Raw genomic sequence first — 16,240 nt, 5'->3', positions numbered from 1 at the left:
AATGAGGGGAATATAATAACATTGAGAGTAGATAGTAGAAAGCCTGGGACAGCAATAGTCAAAAGTCACACCATCTTCCTAGGAAATCAGTAATATTCTCCATATACATAGATATACCAGGACTGTGCCAACAACTATACCACAGAAGAATGGGATCTCAGATCTTAGATCTTCTCTATTTCCTTCCCCTCTCATTTTATAGATGAGGAAAGTAACAACCTTGTCCAAGATCGTATAGGTAATTAGCATCAAAGATGGAATTTGAACAGAGAACCTTTGATTCTTAAGAGTAGTGATTTTTCATAAAGGTGAGCTGAAGTCTGCTCACTAGATTTTTCAGTTTGAGTTTTTATGCCCAGGAAATTGATGAACTTTAAAAATCAGGGCTTGAATTATGGTTTTGCTGATTGCCAATCCTTAAGAAAATAATGGAAAAAATACAAATAATGCAAATTGAACTTAAAAGTGTGTCATGTGTACCTCCCCCTCCCCCAGAGTCAACAGTTAAGCATTTACTAGCCTACCTTTATAAATCCACCAAAACATACCTTCCCCCAAAATTGGAAATGTTCAAAAAATTTCAACTTTCTCTTTAGAAGTATAGAAACAGTGGTCTCCCTTTGCAGCTGGGATTATCCCTGTAGGCTTTCATTTTAGTGTGGATGGTGTTCCAATCTCTTAATTTATTTTTTCTCTTCTCATGAAGCCAGGCGAAAATTTGTAGTAATAAATAATAAGAGTTGACAAGTATATAGTGCTTTATGTTTAGAAAGCATATACCATCTCATTTGATCCTTACAACCTCCCTGTGAAGTAAGTAGTCCATGTATTATTTATAAATGGAGGAATTGAGTCTGAGAAGCCATGGACCTTGCCCAAGTTCACACAGCTGGCAAGTGTCTGAGCTGCCTTGAACACTATGAGTAGCTCCCTTCATGGTATAATTTGAAGAGCCCTCCTACTACAAAAATCTTTCCGTAGTTGTCCCTGCCATAACTTCCCATTAAAATTTTTCTTATAAAATTATATTTTATAAAATTTCTTATAAATTATAAATTAAAATTTTCTCATAAAATTCTACTTAATGAAATTTTCTTATAAAATTATAAAAAATAAGTAAAGGAACTATGATTTCATGTGGCAGGTAACTCCCAGTGTGGGAACTTGTCTATCAGTAGTGATTAAAACCTATCTCTGATGTAATCCTTAAGTCTGAGACTTTGCATTAAGTTCTGGTCTTAGAGTCATATAGCTAGGAAATAGCAGAAGCCAGATTTGAACCCCAAGTTTTCTTTTCTCTAAGGGCTTCCTTGCTCTATCCAATTTTTATGTGGCCTCAAAACTTTAGTAGATTAAAGATGTTAAAAATGCAAATTTTGGCAATTTGATGAGGATGATACAAATGGTATATTAGTAATTTCCAAAATGGTTTGATCTCAGAACACATTTGGGTGTTCTAATATATCTACATATATCAATAGAACACGTAAATATTGTTTCATGGGGTCTAAGGGGAATGGAACCTACTTCCAAAATGAAAACTGGATTGGGGAAAGTCTGCAGCAAAACAGAAGTTAATTGAGCCTATTTGTGTACTGAACAATTGCCATTGCCATAATATGTAATTTAATATTTAACATTTTAGAGAGGAAAACATCACTATCACTGACATTTTCTCATGGAATTATTCCTAGGTTTCTGTGTTCTATTTTCAAATACTATTTGGGAAACTTGCCCTTATAATATTACATTAGTTCTAATTAGTTATCAGCAAACCCCCTATTAAGGGGATGTCTAAATGTGAGAGGCTTCACCTTGAACACAATACCCCATCTCCTAACTCTGGTGTTTTCATTGACTATTGACTATTCCTGAAATGTTCTGCCTTTCAATTCTCCATCTTCTGGCTTCCTTTAAGCTCCAAGTAAAATTCCATCTCTACTAGAAACCTTTCCTGATTTCCTTTAATGCTAATACCTTCCCCCTGTTATTTTCTGCTTATCCTGAATATAGCTTGTTTGTACCTAGTTATTTCCATCTTGTTCCCTCCATCCGACTGAGTTCCTTGTGAACAGGAACTCTGGTTTCTTTCTTTGTTTGTTTATTCATTCATTCATTTGTTTATTTGTTTATTTATTTTTGTATTCCTAATTTGGTACCTGGCACATAGTAAGCACATAATAAAAGTTTATTGACTGACTGAATTCTCTGTATTACCATACCCTGGAGGAAAAGAGCTTGTTAAACCCTTCAATGCCACATTTACATTTACAGTGGGTATAGAAGAAAGGGCATGAAATAATTTAGGGATAGACTATAGTGAAAGTGGAGATGAACAATAGATCTGAGGATGGTAATTGCTAAGGCAGGAGTTTTTGTAGTTTTTAGCATATTCTGAGAGTAATAGGAGCATCATGAGGTGGGATAATTGATAGAATGTATAAAGACACTATAGCAGGGGTCCTCAAACTACGGCCCATGGGCCAGATGTGGCAGCTGAGGACGTTTATTCCCCTCACCTAGAGTTATGAAGTTTTTTTATTTAAAGGCCCACAAAACAAAGTTTTTGTTTTTACTATAGTCCGGCCCTCCAACAGTCTAAGGGACAGTGAACTGGCCCCCTATTTAAAAAGTTTGAGGACCCTTGTGTATAGAGGATGATTGAGGTTCTTCATTTCTTCATTCCAAGTCAGCCATTAATGACTATATCGGGGATGGGAAGTGTTGATGAGAGCTAAGATTCTTCATTGTCAGAAAGGTCTTCAAAAACCATAATTGTATATTATACAATTCCTTCCTTTTACAGATGACATAACTGAGACCAGGAAGATTTAATGATGTACTCTATCATACACATAGTAAGCATAAAGAGGTGAGATTTGAACCCAGATTCCTTGAATCTACAGCCAGGTTTCCTCTGCTATACTATTGTGGCAACTTGGAAGTCATGGAAGGTGGTCTTCACCTAATGAACTAAACAGACATTGAAACATCAAGATACACCTCTCAATTTGTATCTAGCTAGTGAAGAGCTAGTGATCTTCTTCATGACTCTTTCTACCATGGCAACTGGTGATGCTGTGACCTAGAACATCTGAAAGCCCAAAGGCAGTTTTTCCAAAAATGTCACAGCCAGGAAGAAACTTAGGTACCTGGAAGATCTGTATCATCAAGTATTATTTACCCTCAAATATTGTGATAAAATACCCTGAGGCCAATGTTTAAGGTCAAAATCAGAATCCCCTGGTAGGTCACTGGCATTTTCACAAATGACAGTAGCCTCCTCCTAGGATAGAAATTTGTCAGGAATTTTCCTTGAAATCATCATGATCTATTCCATAATACTCCTACCCCCGCAATGGGAAAGGAAATGGAGGGAAGAGCTGGTATGTTAATTGGAAGAATGACTGCCAGAGGGTCGTCTGATCATGGTAGAAAGCAGATAAACAAATGACCAGCTTTTATGATGAACTCATAATCTGTGAAAGGACAGAAGCCTTGAAAATTTCCAAGGCTTTGCCATAAGGTGAAGAAAAATAAAGGAGAGAAATTATACTTGGCAGTGTCCAGATCTTTAGAAGATAAGATGGGAAAACAGACCATTTCAGACTTTGCTTGTTGCCCTTGCTGGGAGGTTTTAATAGTTATTGCATTGCAATAATCACTGCAGAATTTAATCATTAATAAACCTCCAACTATGAGTATTCCCAGTTAAAAAAGCAAAGCCCAAATCATCAAGAAAACAACCCATTTGGTGGATGCAAACCAGATGCCATCCTATGTGTCAACAATGTAACCATTTGGATGAATCCTTTCTGAAGCTCCAGCAAAGAGCAGCAAAATGTCATTTTGGTCGACTGACTGCATTTTGGTCACCGATCTAGAATCAACAGAATTTCACAGAAGAACAAATGACAAGCCATTTCAGCAACTGTGTGGGAACAGGAAATGTACCTAAAGTAAGTGAGAAGAAGACTTGGAAAGAGGCTCCCATCCAAAGTAGTGACGTATCTGAAAATAGCTTTATGGAACAACTCATGCAAATTGATGAGAGGAGAACCAAAAATCCTTGGAGCTGTTGAAGCCAAGGAAAAGTCCAACAGTAGCATTCTACTGCATATACCTTCACATCACAGCGTCCATGGGAGATATGGTCAGAAACCAGACAGCACTTTTGGCACAGTCAAGAAATCCCTGAAGTCTCCTGGGTTTCAAATTGAATTTGAACCTTTTGAGCCTCAAGCGCTACTGGTGGTTGTCACAACACCCAGCCTCAGGTCTGAAGGAGAGGGCTTATAAACAAGATGCTGTTAAAAAGCTTCTTGGATATCTTCTCACTGTTACCAAATAGCATGCTGATGAGTTGAGTGTAAACAAATGAGAAACAGAAGGATCACATTTTTTTTTCCTTACAAACACACACAAGCTTAAGTATTAAGGGGAAAAAGTGGTTGACCAAATAGGCTTGGGATTTTGCTGAACCCAGAAAGTCTGGAAAGTAGTGTGAGATGTTTTTGCCAAACCCCAAATACTGCTTGGTTAAACCTTCCCTCTAACCAATTGGATAATTGCAATTTTACTCAGTGGATTTCTTCATTGTTCCTTCTTTTCTTTTCATTTTTTTTAAATAAGGAAAACAAAATAATTAGCTCTGTCTCTGGTAACTTTGCTGATATTCCTATATTAAGCAATCAAGACCAATCCATAGTTTCAAAATTGTCATGCTGTTTCTATGGGTACAATAGCTTGTCCTCTATTTTAAATAACTCTCACGAACGATCTGGTTGAAAACTCAATTTATAAATTAACACCAGGAAATTCACTTCATGATGTAACAGACAATTCTATTCATAATGCTTAATTAATCTCCTCATATCACTAATGGAATATTTGTGACCTTTCTTTCTCAACCCACGTTAAATACAATTCTCCTCAGAGAAGTGTCAAAGTGGAAATGTTGATGGAATTTTCTGGTATTTATTCATTCAAGTATTTGCTAGATCCCTACTATGTGCCAAGTTGGGTTGTTGGTCTTTTGCAGAGCCTCCAAAAAGGAATTACAGCCCTCACGGAGCTTACATTCTATTGGAACACATGGTATTGGGGTAGAAAATGAAAGAGCTTACAGTTTGGATAAATTAGAGCTTTCAGAGAACTCACAAATAAAGCACAAGCACAAGAAGGTAACATCTGTTTGGCCAGCACTGTTTTTGCTTTTTAAAAAAAATGCAAAGGAGGAAAGAGGTAGACATTTAGAGAAATATCTGAACTTGATTTAACCTTCAAACACTCACTTAACTCCCACTGAATAATTTCTCTAAATTTTTTATTATTCCCAGAAGAATGGATGGAAGCAAAAAGGCTAATGGAGTCACTATTCCTTTCCAGAAAACTAACAACTGCAGTCCTAGGAGCCTCAGTTTCTCTATTTCTAAACTGGGTGTATCCCTGATGGTTCATCACTGATTCTGCTCAGGCTTTTTCCAATGAAAGCTTATTGGAGGGCTTTGCCCAAAGCCGCTTTGCTTGGATAATGAGGTCCAGCATTCATTCAATAAGTATTTTTAGGAAGTTCCTACAACATGTCAGATACTGGGGAAATAAAATATCAAAAATCTCATCTATTTTTTGAGGGCTCTAAGACTCACAGTTCAGGCCCCTACACTGATTTTCTTTCTATTCTATCTACTGTCATTCCTTTGCTCCCAGTAGGAAATGTTTCAACAGTAAAGGCCCAGTCATAAGAGAAGATTATATCAGCAAGGAAAACAAACAAACAGAACAGGGGACAACTCCATCCCTAGACAACCTCTTTTTTTCCTCAGAAGGATCAATGAAGGGGGAAAAAATGTCTAAAATCCAGTACCTTTATATTTGGTCACTACAGCTGCGTTGACACTATGAGGCTCTTGAAAGGTGACAGTGAGTGATGTGTTACTGGTTACCACGAGACAGACATTGGTTGGCACCTCAGGGGGTCCTGAGATCGAAGAGAAAACACAAGAAGCTCATCAGAGCAAATCTCATTCAAACAGTGTTACCCCCTCTTCAGAGTGCCCTGAAATACACACCATAGAAGGTTTTATCTCTACTGACTTTTGGACATTGTCACTTAGGAGCCTAGTTAGCCAACCAGTTCAGATATTCAATGCCATCATGGACTTATTGAGCTGTCCAGTGCGCCTCATGGTCAAGCAAATAACAGTTCCCATTTATTTAGCTCAAGAGGGAATCTTTGAAAATTCATGAAACGTTTTTCCCCATTCATTCTTTCATTCATTCATTCCAATTATTCCTTCTTTTATACTATGTGTCAAGCATTGTGCTAAATGCTGGGGATGAAGAGGTAAGTATAGCTATGAAACACTTCCTGATAGAATCAAATACCACCTTCTACATGAGTCCTTCTGGGACCCTAGCTCCTAAGCCTTCTCCACCAAGTAACCTATATCTTCCTTGGGTATCTTTCATGTATACTCAAATATGTGTATATTGTTTTTCCCATTAGAATGTAGGCTCTTTGAGGGTAGCGATCATTATTTGTGTGTGTATGTGTGTGTGTGACCTCAGAGACTGTCATATTCTACATACTTAATAAATGCTTGTTGATTGATTGATGGGCACTTTTTTTTATCACATTTACTTCAAAGTAAATAAATAATTGAGGCTACACTCACTATTCATTGTAGATGTTATACCCCAACAAAAAGTTGCTGGAATAATAATAATAATAACTCTTCAAGGTCTACAAAGCACTTTATTGATATTATCATTTTACAGATGTGGAAACGGAGGCAAGGTAAGTGACTTATCTAAGGTTGCACAGCTAGCAAGTATCTAAGAATGAATTAAAGTGAAATCCAACTGGATTTCAGGAACAGCACCATCTAGCTGTTTGTGTTTGATATAGAGTCAATGTGTATATTACAGTCAAAGCCTAGAACTCTGGCTATTCCCTGCCTGAAAGAATAATTAGCAAATGAATGAATTATGTTTCTGTTTACTATCAGATACTAAGAATAACTAATTAAGTTAAAGTGTCTACATCCTTAATGACAATTCTCTTGCTTTTCTTAAGTGTATTTGAATTTACTCTGAGAGATAGTCTCAGGGAAAGTTTCATGTGCTAATAATAGCTTTAATGGAGGCAAAATACTTTAACAAATAATTATCTTCAAGAATAGAAGTTGGAAAAAGCAAAATTTAAAAATTTGAAAATTATCTTCTTTATTATCTCACATTTAGCAGTTGCTAAACTTCAGTCATAGCTTATATTAACAGGTACAAAATACAACAGAAAATTAAAAACATAGATCCTGTGCTTTTACTAGAAGTCTTATAATGGAAGCAAAAGTTTTTTTTTTTTTTTCTAACCATGTACTCTTACCTTCCCCACTTTTTTTTTAAGTTCATAAAGTTAAAAACAGGTCAACAGCCCCATTTTCATGCATTTCTAAAACCCATGGAGGGAGAAAGTTGAAATAGGAGAGTGTGTCTAGCCTTGGAGCCACTGGAGACACATGTTATAGACATGGAATCTTAATAATAAGAAAATGGAGCAAGAGATCTATCTATCCCTTCCCCTAAATCTGCTCCCATTTTCTTCCAATGCCTAGGTTCCTATTGTCCTTATTCTGAATGGGTGGTCCACCAAGGAATAAAGACAGATTACTAATTGACTCAAAAAAGAGAAGCTAATCAAATCTGGAAGTTTGCTGCTACTCACTGGCATGTTCAAAGCCTGTTTTCATGCGCTTGTAGAGTCGATATCTCCATTCCCAAGCTTTCAGTTGTTTCTCTTTATCTGTACTATCCATATTGAAGCCTTCATTCTCCACCTGGGCAGATAACTCATTCACCCTCTGTTGCGCTTCTTGGACCAAGATGTTGAGATGTGTTGACCTGCTTTCAAGGCTGATGACTGCAGGGAAAGATATATAAGTATTTATTAAGCACTTATTATGGACAATACACTGTGTTAGATACTGGAGACAGAAGGACATGAGACAGGAGAAAGACAGGAGAAAAACAGTCCTATTCCCTATGCCCTAAAAAGCTGACTTTATCCTGGGTGGGTATAAATAGACAAATATATATATATATATATATATATATATATATATATATGAATTTGAAGAGAGACAGTGTATGTTAATAAATAAGGGGATCAGAAAACCGATCTGTACCAGCAAGGAAATTGGAGATTTTAAGAGGAAAAGATAAGGACACAATAGTTATGGGTATACAAATATGAAGAAAAAATAAATAAAAGCGGTTCCTTCCCTCAAAGAGCTTATATTCCAATGGAGAAGGCAAAAGGGGGCTCAGAAATGAGAGCAAGGAGCGTAAAGTTACTCATTGAAGGGAAATCTCTGAACTTGAATGAGAAAAAAATACACTTTTATTTCAATATGCATTAGTTGGTTTTCTTTGTAATCCTGTATTTTATTTTATAAATTATTTATTTTATGCATTCTGTGGAGTCCATCGGCTTCAGCAGTTTAGGCAAGGAGTCCATGGCATAAAAAGACTTTAAGAATCATTGCTTTAATGACAGCCATTTAAATTTCCACCACCAAGTGGCTGAGATCCTCATTTAGATGGTAGGACTCTGGAAATAAGGGAGAAAGAACAGGTGTGATATCATGGAGGCTCCAGAGGAATTCAGAAGATGAACCAAATCATTTGAGACTTCAAGAAGTAGCTTCCTCAGTTGGATGTTTTAGATTAAGTTCAATACCTTTCAGTTTATGACCCCCAGGGCTCCTAAGGACCAAAGGAGATCTTCTCAAGTGAAAGAGCAATTCCATTCTTTCAGCTATGGGGGTGAAATTTAAGAAGACAATTCAAGTGGAAATTTGTTGAGCTGTATTTTGAAATGTAAATTAGGTGGTTATATATTCATATTCTTCATGTTCATAGTCATGTTTGTATTAATTACAGGAAATGAATACTAATTTATAATTGCCCTTGTTAACCATCAGACTAAATTTATTTACAGATGAGGTCAATGAAAAATTAGTTTAGTCCTTTTTCTTTTTTCTCTTTCTCTTTTTCTTTCTTCCTCTTTCTTTCTCTCTCTCTCTCTTTCTTTCTTTTTCTTTCATACTTTCATTATTTCTTTCTTTCTGTCTCTCTTTTTTTAACTGCTGTTTAGAACACTCAGGACTGTGTTTTCCTGCAGATTTGTCATGGTTAATGAATGTTGCTCCAGCAGTCAATCACGCACTCTGAATACTGTCACACTTTTTTTTTAAGCCTCAGTCATGAGCCATGACAGAAAAATAAACAAATAAATATAAAGCTAAAAAACTCTTTCACTGAGCAGCTACACTATGTGAAATCCCTGGGGAAGGCTAAAGGAGGCCAGAATAAATGATAATGTAAGTGCTGTGGATGTAAGAAAGCAGTGATGGTGTATGCACATGGAGGGTCTGAAGGAAAAAAAAAAAATACACACACATACACACACGCGCCCGCACACACTCTGGTGGAAAAATTGGCAATATTAGTAGCCTCAAGGTGCAATTTCCTGGAACACGGAGATTGACAAGCCAGTCCTAAATGTTGTTAATTTAACTAACTTCAGATTAATGGTAGAGTCTGCTGTGACTGAAGTTCTCAAACACAGTCTCATTATAGCCTTGCTGGGAATGTCCTAAATATAGGCTTGGACAGTTTCAAACAAATCCGTATACATTTGTGTATTTTTAGACACGAGTTCGGCGTCAGAGTGTATGTCACCGGTTTCTGGTTGATGAATTGACCCAGTAACTGTACTCTCTGCCCCCTCTCGATCCCCACTCCCCCTTTCCCCAAATTGTATAGAAAAGGAGGGATTGTCCTTTAGTTAAAGCATCCAGTGATTTTTTTTTTATTATATGTGTATACATATGGTGGAATTACATGATTGCACACAGACCTTGGGGGAATGAATGCATCATTTAATAAATGATTGTTAAAATGCTGTGACAGCACTTTAATTCCATACATAATGTATATGTTATATGTATGTATATACATATAACACATATACTATATACAATATATATTTATCCGTGTGTGTGTGTGTGTGTGTGTAATACAAGTATATTCCCACTGAGATCAGATTTGAGAGGCAATTATAGTGGATAGAGAGCTGGCCTTGGAGCTATGAGATCATAGATTTAAAATTTTGAAGGGAACTAAAAGTCCATTCAGTCTAATTCTCCTCCCTTAATTAATTAATTTAAATTTGTTTTATAGATGCATTTATATTTAATGTAGTTTATAGTTCTACAGCTTTGGAAGTCATCTACTCACATTGTTTCACTTTATAGATGAGGAAACTGAGACCCATAGAAGTAATGTGAAAGCCCAAGTAGGTAGTGAGATTTGAGGTGAGATTTGAACCCAGGTTCTCTGATTAAAGCGGAGATGCTATTCATACTGTTCTACATTGCCTCACTTAGTAAAAGTAAACAAGTAACTTAAACATTCTAAAATTCAGTCTCTTCATTAACAAGACATACAATTAATGGTATATCAATTACTTTCTTTAGAGGGTTGCTCTCATAGTCCTTTCCTTGGGTTTGCTTTGTTCTTATCACACCAACTATCTCATTTTGCAGATGAGGAAACTAATTTTCCAAAGTGACTTAATCCAATATCAGGCATAAAGGAAGAAAATTAGCATTTATTAAGTTCTTACTATATATCAGGTATTGTAATAAATGTTGGAAATACAAATATGAACTAAAAAAGAAACACAGTATCTCTGCTCAAGGAACTTATAGTCTAATAGGGGAAGACTTAAAAAGGGGGGAACTGAGAAATCAGGATAAGGAGAATAAAGGTGTCCATTGTAGGGGCAAGGTTTTAAAGTCTGGAATGTCAACACAAAGCTGGGAAAGCAATGAGAGATGGTCAACCTGGGCTTCTCCAAACAACAACAACAAAACAATAACAACCACCACAATACTATTTCAAGCACCCCTCACCAATAACAATAATTAGCATGTATGTAGAATTTTAAAGTTTGCAAAATGCTTTACATATATTATCTCATTTTATCTTCACAAGAACTCTGGAAATATTTACTATTATTATCCTCATTTTATAGATAGGAAAACTGAAGCAGACAGAAGTGCTTAGCCAGGGTCACACAGCAAGTTAATGTCTGAGGTGGGATTTGAATGGAGACTCCAGGAGGCATTCACCAGTGTAAAGAGGGAGCCAGCCTGACAGAGAGAGATTCCAGAGTGATAGGGAGGTATGGATGATTGGGTGTTGGGGGACAAAGGAGCTTCAGGTGCTGGGAAGTTTGAGAATATAGGTAGCACATGGCTAAGCAGGATTCCATTCTAGTTCTTGACTTCATATCCTATGCTGTGTTATCTCTGGAGACAGAAATATCAGGGTTTAAGCCCTGTCTCTGAGATATACTAGCTATGTGGCTACTGCCAAGTCACTTAAACTCTCACTACAGCAAGTAGTCTTCTAAGACTGTAAGTTTTCAAGAATTATTTCTGAATCAGTAGAATGAGTTTCCATACTGGGAATTCCTGACCTAAATACCAGTTTCTTATATTGTGGGTTGCAACCCTATATGAGTCTCATAAATGAATGTGAGGGTTGTAAAATTATGATTTTTTTATCAGCAAATGTTTTATTTGTATATCTATTTTATACCTATATGTCTGGGATCACATAAAAATTTCTTGGGGGGGAAAGGGGTCATGAGTGGAAAAAGTTTAAGTGTTCACCTAGAGAAAAACAACCTTTATCCATCAATTATTTGTCTCATCACATATAATTTAAAACATACACATTCCCCAAATAACAAAAATTCCAAACTTAGCTCTCCTCATTAACCTCACAGTAATCTAAAATCTTGTCAGTAAGAAAAAAGACTTAAAAAATAAATACAATGAAATATAGGTGATGGAATTGGAGAAGTGACAAATGTGGAATTATACTCAGGCTTGCTTTGGTGATGCTTTGAATGAATGGAGAAGTCCCAGTATCTTCTTTCCAACTGCGTATTCTGCCCATCTACTTTTCTTTTTGGCTCTATCTCTTCTTCCTTTGTATTCTACCCTCCACTGTCTCGACGCCCCCCCACCAATGCTCTACTCTTTCCTTTTTAGTCTCACAAGTGCTGGAAACCTCCAAGTGGGGGCCTCCCTGCCTCATTCCTGTTTGTCTCTCCTCCAGCCCAGTAAAGTCCTTTCTGTATTGCCTTCCTCACCAGTACAATAGAGGGTCTGTGAGTGGGTGGTGAGTGGGCTGGCAGCTGGGGCAGGGACCCCTCCCCGTCTCCTGATGTGGGCTTCATGCTATTGTGGTGTTAGATGACCAAAAGCTTGGTCACTGAGACCTGGGGAGCTAATTAATGGCAGGGGGAACTCAGTGTGCAAAACAGACAAATTCAGAGACCTAGCCTGTGAACATGAAGATAAGGAATGTACTAAGAATGAATGAATTTTCTTACCAGCAGAGTCCAAGAGCCTGACTCAGTGCCTGTAACCCCAATTCCTTTTCTTCTCCCCACTCTTTTTCAATATTGGTGCACTTGGGTTCTAGATATTTACTTAAGACTCAGAAAACTACTAAGGGCCAAATATGAAATTAATTTCTATCAAGGGCATAGGGACAAAATTACTCTGGATAAGGTAAATAAAATAAAGAGATATTAAAGAAGGGAAAGGGACCCACATGTGCAAAAATGTTTGTGGCAGCCCTTTTCATAGTGGCTAGAAACTGGAAATTGAATGGATGCCCACCAATTGAAGAATGGTAGAATAAATTGTGGTATATGAATGTTATGGATTATTATTGTTTTATAAGGAATGACAAGCAGGATGAATACAGAGAGGTCTGGAGAGACATACATGAACTGATGCTAAGTGAATGAGCAGAACCAGGAGATCATTATAAACTTCAAAACAATACTATATGATGATCAGTTTTGATGGAAGTGGCTGTCTTCAACAATGAGAGGACCCAAATCAGTTCCAATTGATCTGTAATGAACAGAACCAGCTACACCCAAAATAAGAACACTGGCAAATGAGTATGGACCACAACATAACATTTCCACTCTTTCTGTTATATGTTTTCTTGCATTTTTGGTTTTTTTTCCTCAGGTTATTTTTACCTTCTTTCTAAATCCGATCTTTCTTGTGCAACAAGATAACTGTATAAATATGTATACATATTTATATCTAACATATACTTTAACATATTTAATATGTATGGGACTATCTGCCATCTAGGGGAAGGGGTTGAGGGAAGAAGGGGATAAGTTAAAACTGAAATTTTTGCAAGGGTTATTGAAAAATTACCCATGTATGTGTTTTGTATATAAAAAGCTATAATAATTAAAAAACTCAATCAAAATGTAAAAAAAAAAAAAGAAAAATCAGTAACCTTATTAAAAGAAGATAGTAAATATCAACTTTTCCAATGACACTAATCTGGGGGGAATAATTAATTTATTAGTTGACAGTATCCAAAAAGATCTTGACAGGCCAGAATGATAGACATTGCCTAATAGGATAAAACTAAATAGTGATAAATGTAAAATTTTAACATTGTGGTTCAATAAATCAATTTTATAAGTACAGAATAGTCACTCATTCAACTAGCATTTATTAAATCCCTACTGTGCACCAGATATTGTGCTAAGTGCTGTGTATGTAAAGGATAGTCCTTGCTTTCAATGGGATCAAATCCTAATGGAGGGGAAATCAGTATGTAAATAATTATGTACAAATAAGCTATATATAGGGTAAATTGAAGATAATCAATAGAGTGAAGGCATTAATATTAAGAGGCATCAAAAATATTTCTCATAGAAAACAGGATGTTAACTGGGATTTAAAGGAAGCCAAGAGAAATGAAGATGGAGAGAGAGAATATTTCAGGCATGGAAGCCAGTCCCCTCCAAAATGTCAAGAATCAGGAAATGAAGTGTCTGCTTTGAGGAACAGCAAGGAGGAGAACATTATTTGATTGCAGAATGTGTTATGAAATTTAATATGATTAATATGTAACAAGACAGGAAAGGTAGGAAAGGGACAGCATAGGAAAGGCTTTGAACACAAAATAGAAATTATTTTTTACCTAGGGCCTCCAAGTTCCATAGGGCTCAACAATTTAATAGGGAGGTCAAATATGCTGGTTTCTGTGATTTTAGATCACATGAAGATAAAGAGTTTTTAGGATTAGGGAAATAATAAGCCAGTGGATTGTACTCTTCCCTAGGTCAGCCCAATTCTAGGTATCAAATATTAGAAAGAAAACTGGAAAATTGTAGAATGAGCCAAATAGAGCCATGAAAATGGTGAAGGAACTTGAGCTCATGTCACACAAGAAAGTTATTTGAAGTAAATAGAGTTGTTTAGCTTTATGAAGAGAAGGTTGGTGTGGACATGATAACTATCATTCAGTCAGTTTCAGTCATGTCTGACTATGGCCCCATTTGGGATTTTCTTAGCAAAGATACTGGAGAGGTCTGCTACTTCCTTCTCCAGCTCATTTTACAGATCAGGAAACTGAGGCAAACAGGGTTAAGTGATTTGGCTAGAGTCACATAGGTAGAAAATGTCTAAGGCAAGATCTGAACTCAGGGAAATGAGTCTTTTTATCTTTAGGTCCCCTATCCATTGCACTATTTTGGTGCTCCAAACTGTTTTAAAAGTTGTTCTGTGGAAGAAAGGTTATTGTTCTGTGGAACTAGGGACAATAAATGGAAATAGTGAAGGGTCAAAGTTAGGCTTGAAGTAAAAAAAAAAAACAAAAAAAACCCAACAACTTAGTAACAACTAGAGCTATTGTAATGTGGACTGGATGTTTTAAAATTCAAAAGTGGGATCCCCTTTACTGGAGGATTCAAGTAAATCAAGGCTTCAATTTGCTAGGCATGGTAAAATTAGTTTTCTTAATGGAATTTGGCTTGGCTTAGATTGGCATTGAGGTCTCTTCCAGAAATGGAATTCTTTGATTGGAACCAGGGGCAGCTACTTGGTACAGTGGAGAGTGTTGTGCTTGGAGTTAGTAAACTTAAATTCAAAACCTTCTTCAAACACTAATTGTGTAATACTTAACCTCTGTCTTCTTTAGTTTCCTCAACTGTAAAATGGGGATGATATTAGCATCTACTTTTCAGGGTTATATTGAGGATAAAATAATATATTTGCAGTATTTGGCATATAGTAGGTGCTATATAAGGTCTTTTCTTCTTATTATTAAATCTATCTGTTCACATTCTACTTCTCACTCAGATTATTGTAAGAGCTTCCTGATTGGTTTCCCTGAAATCTTTCTCTCCACTCAAGTTTTTCTTAATACTCCAACTACTTTAATGTCCTGCCTCCTAAATTACCTTATATTGACCTTTTGAGGATATATTTGCATGTATTCACTTTCTTTGTATTTATGTATATATATGTACACACACACACACACACACACACACACACATATATATATATAAACATATATGTTTGATCTTTGGATGTAACTGTCTCACCCATTAGAATGTAAACTCCTCCCATGTAGGGATTATTTCATTCTTTGTATCTCTAGTACAGCACCTAAATATAGAATATAGAACATGTTGAATGATTGATTGACCAATTGATTGAATGTGTCTATTAATGTTGGTGATATCTGAAAAAAAAAAACTTCATTTTTGGCATGGAGGATCATTGATGACCCACATTTTACAAACTCTAAAAAGGGAAATAGAGAGATTTATACTGAAATGATTATACCAGATTCTCTGGTAAAATCTATTGAGCCACTCTAAAACATAGCAAAGTGACACAGTGGACAGAGTGCTGGACCTGGAGTCAAAAAAACTCGTTCCTGAGTTTATATCTGACCTCAGATACAGACTAGCTATGTGACTCTGGGCAAGCCACTTAATCCTGTTTGCATCAATTTCCTCATCCATATAATAAGCTGGAGAAAGAAAGAGCAAACCACTCCAGCATCTTTGCCAAGGAAATCCCAAAAGGAATCACAAAGAGTCGGACACAACTGAAATGATTGAAGATTAACAAAAATACATTAGCTAGTGAAATCAGATTACTCAAGGATGAAACAAGATAGCTGCCTACTATAACTATACTTCAGAAGAGGCAACTTTGACTTGGATTCTATCTACAGGATGCCTAAACAATGGATTGAAGAATGGGGGAAAAAAACCTGTCAATCCACCCATATGTTTATTCAAACTGTTTCTGTTTCCACT

At 36.4% G+C, this 16,240-nt stretch overlaps 1 protein-coding gene across 1 annotated transcript in view; it reads right to left on the bottom strand.

The window, feature by feature from the left end:
* Window positions 1-16,240, bottom strand: part of ANKFN1 (ankyrin repeat and fibronectin type III domain containing 1) — a 325,952-nt gene that overhangs the window by 128,666 nt on the left and 181,046 nt on the right. The window contains exons 5-6 of the mRNA XM_031966442.1: window positions 7,727-7,921; window positions 5,867-5,980 (exon numbers count right to left, since the gene is read on the bottom strand). Coding sequence (XP_031822302.1) covers window positions 5,867-5,980; window positions 7,727-7,921 — 309 coding nt within the window. The remainder of the gene's footprint in view (window positions 1-5,866; window positions 5,981-7,726; window positions 7,922-16,240) is intronic.

The sequence above is a fragment of the Sarcophilus harrisii genome, chromosome 4 (genome assembly GCF_902635505.1).
Source record: "Sarcophilus harrisii chromosome 4, mSarHar1.11, whole genome shotgun sequence".
Lineage (NCBI taxonomy): Eukaryota > Metazoa > Chordata > Mammalia > Dasyuromorphia > Dasyuridae > Sarcophilus > Sarcophilus harrisii.
This window is presented reverse-complemented; position numbering and strand designations above follow the sequence as displayed.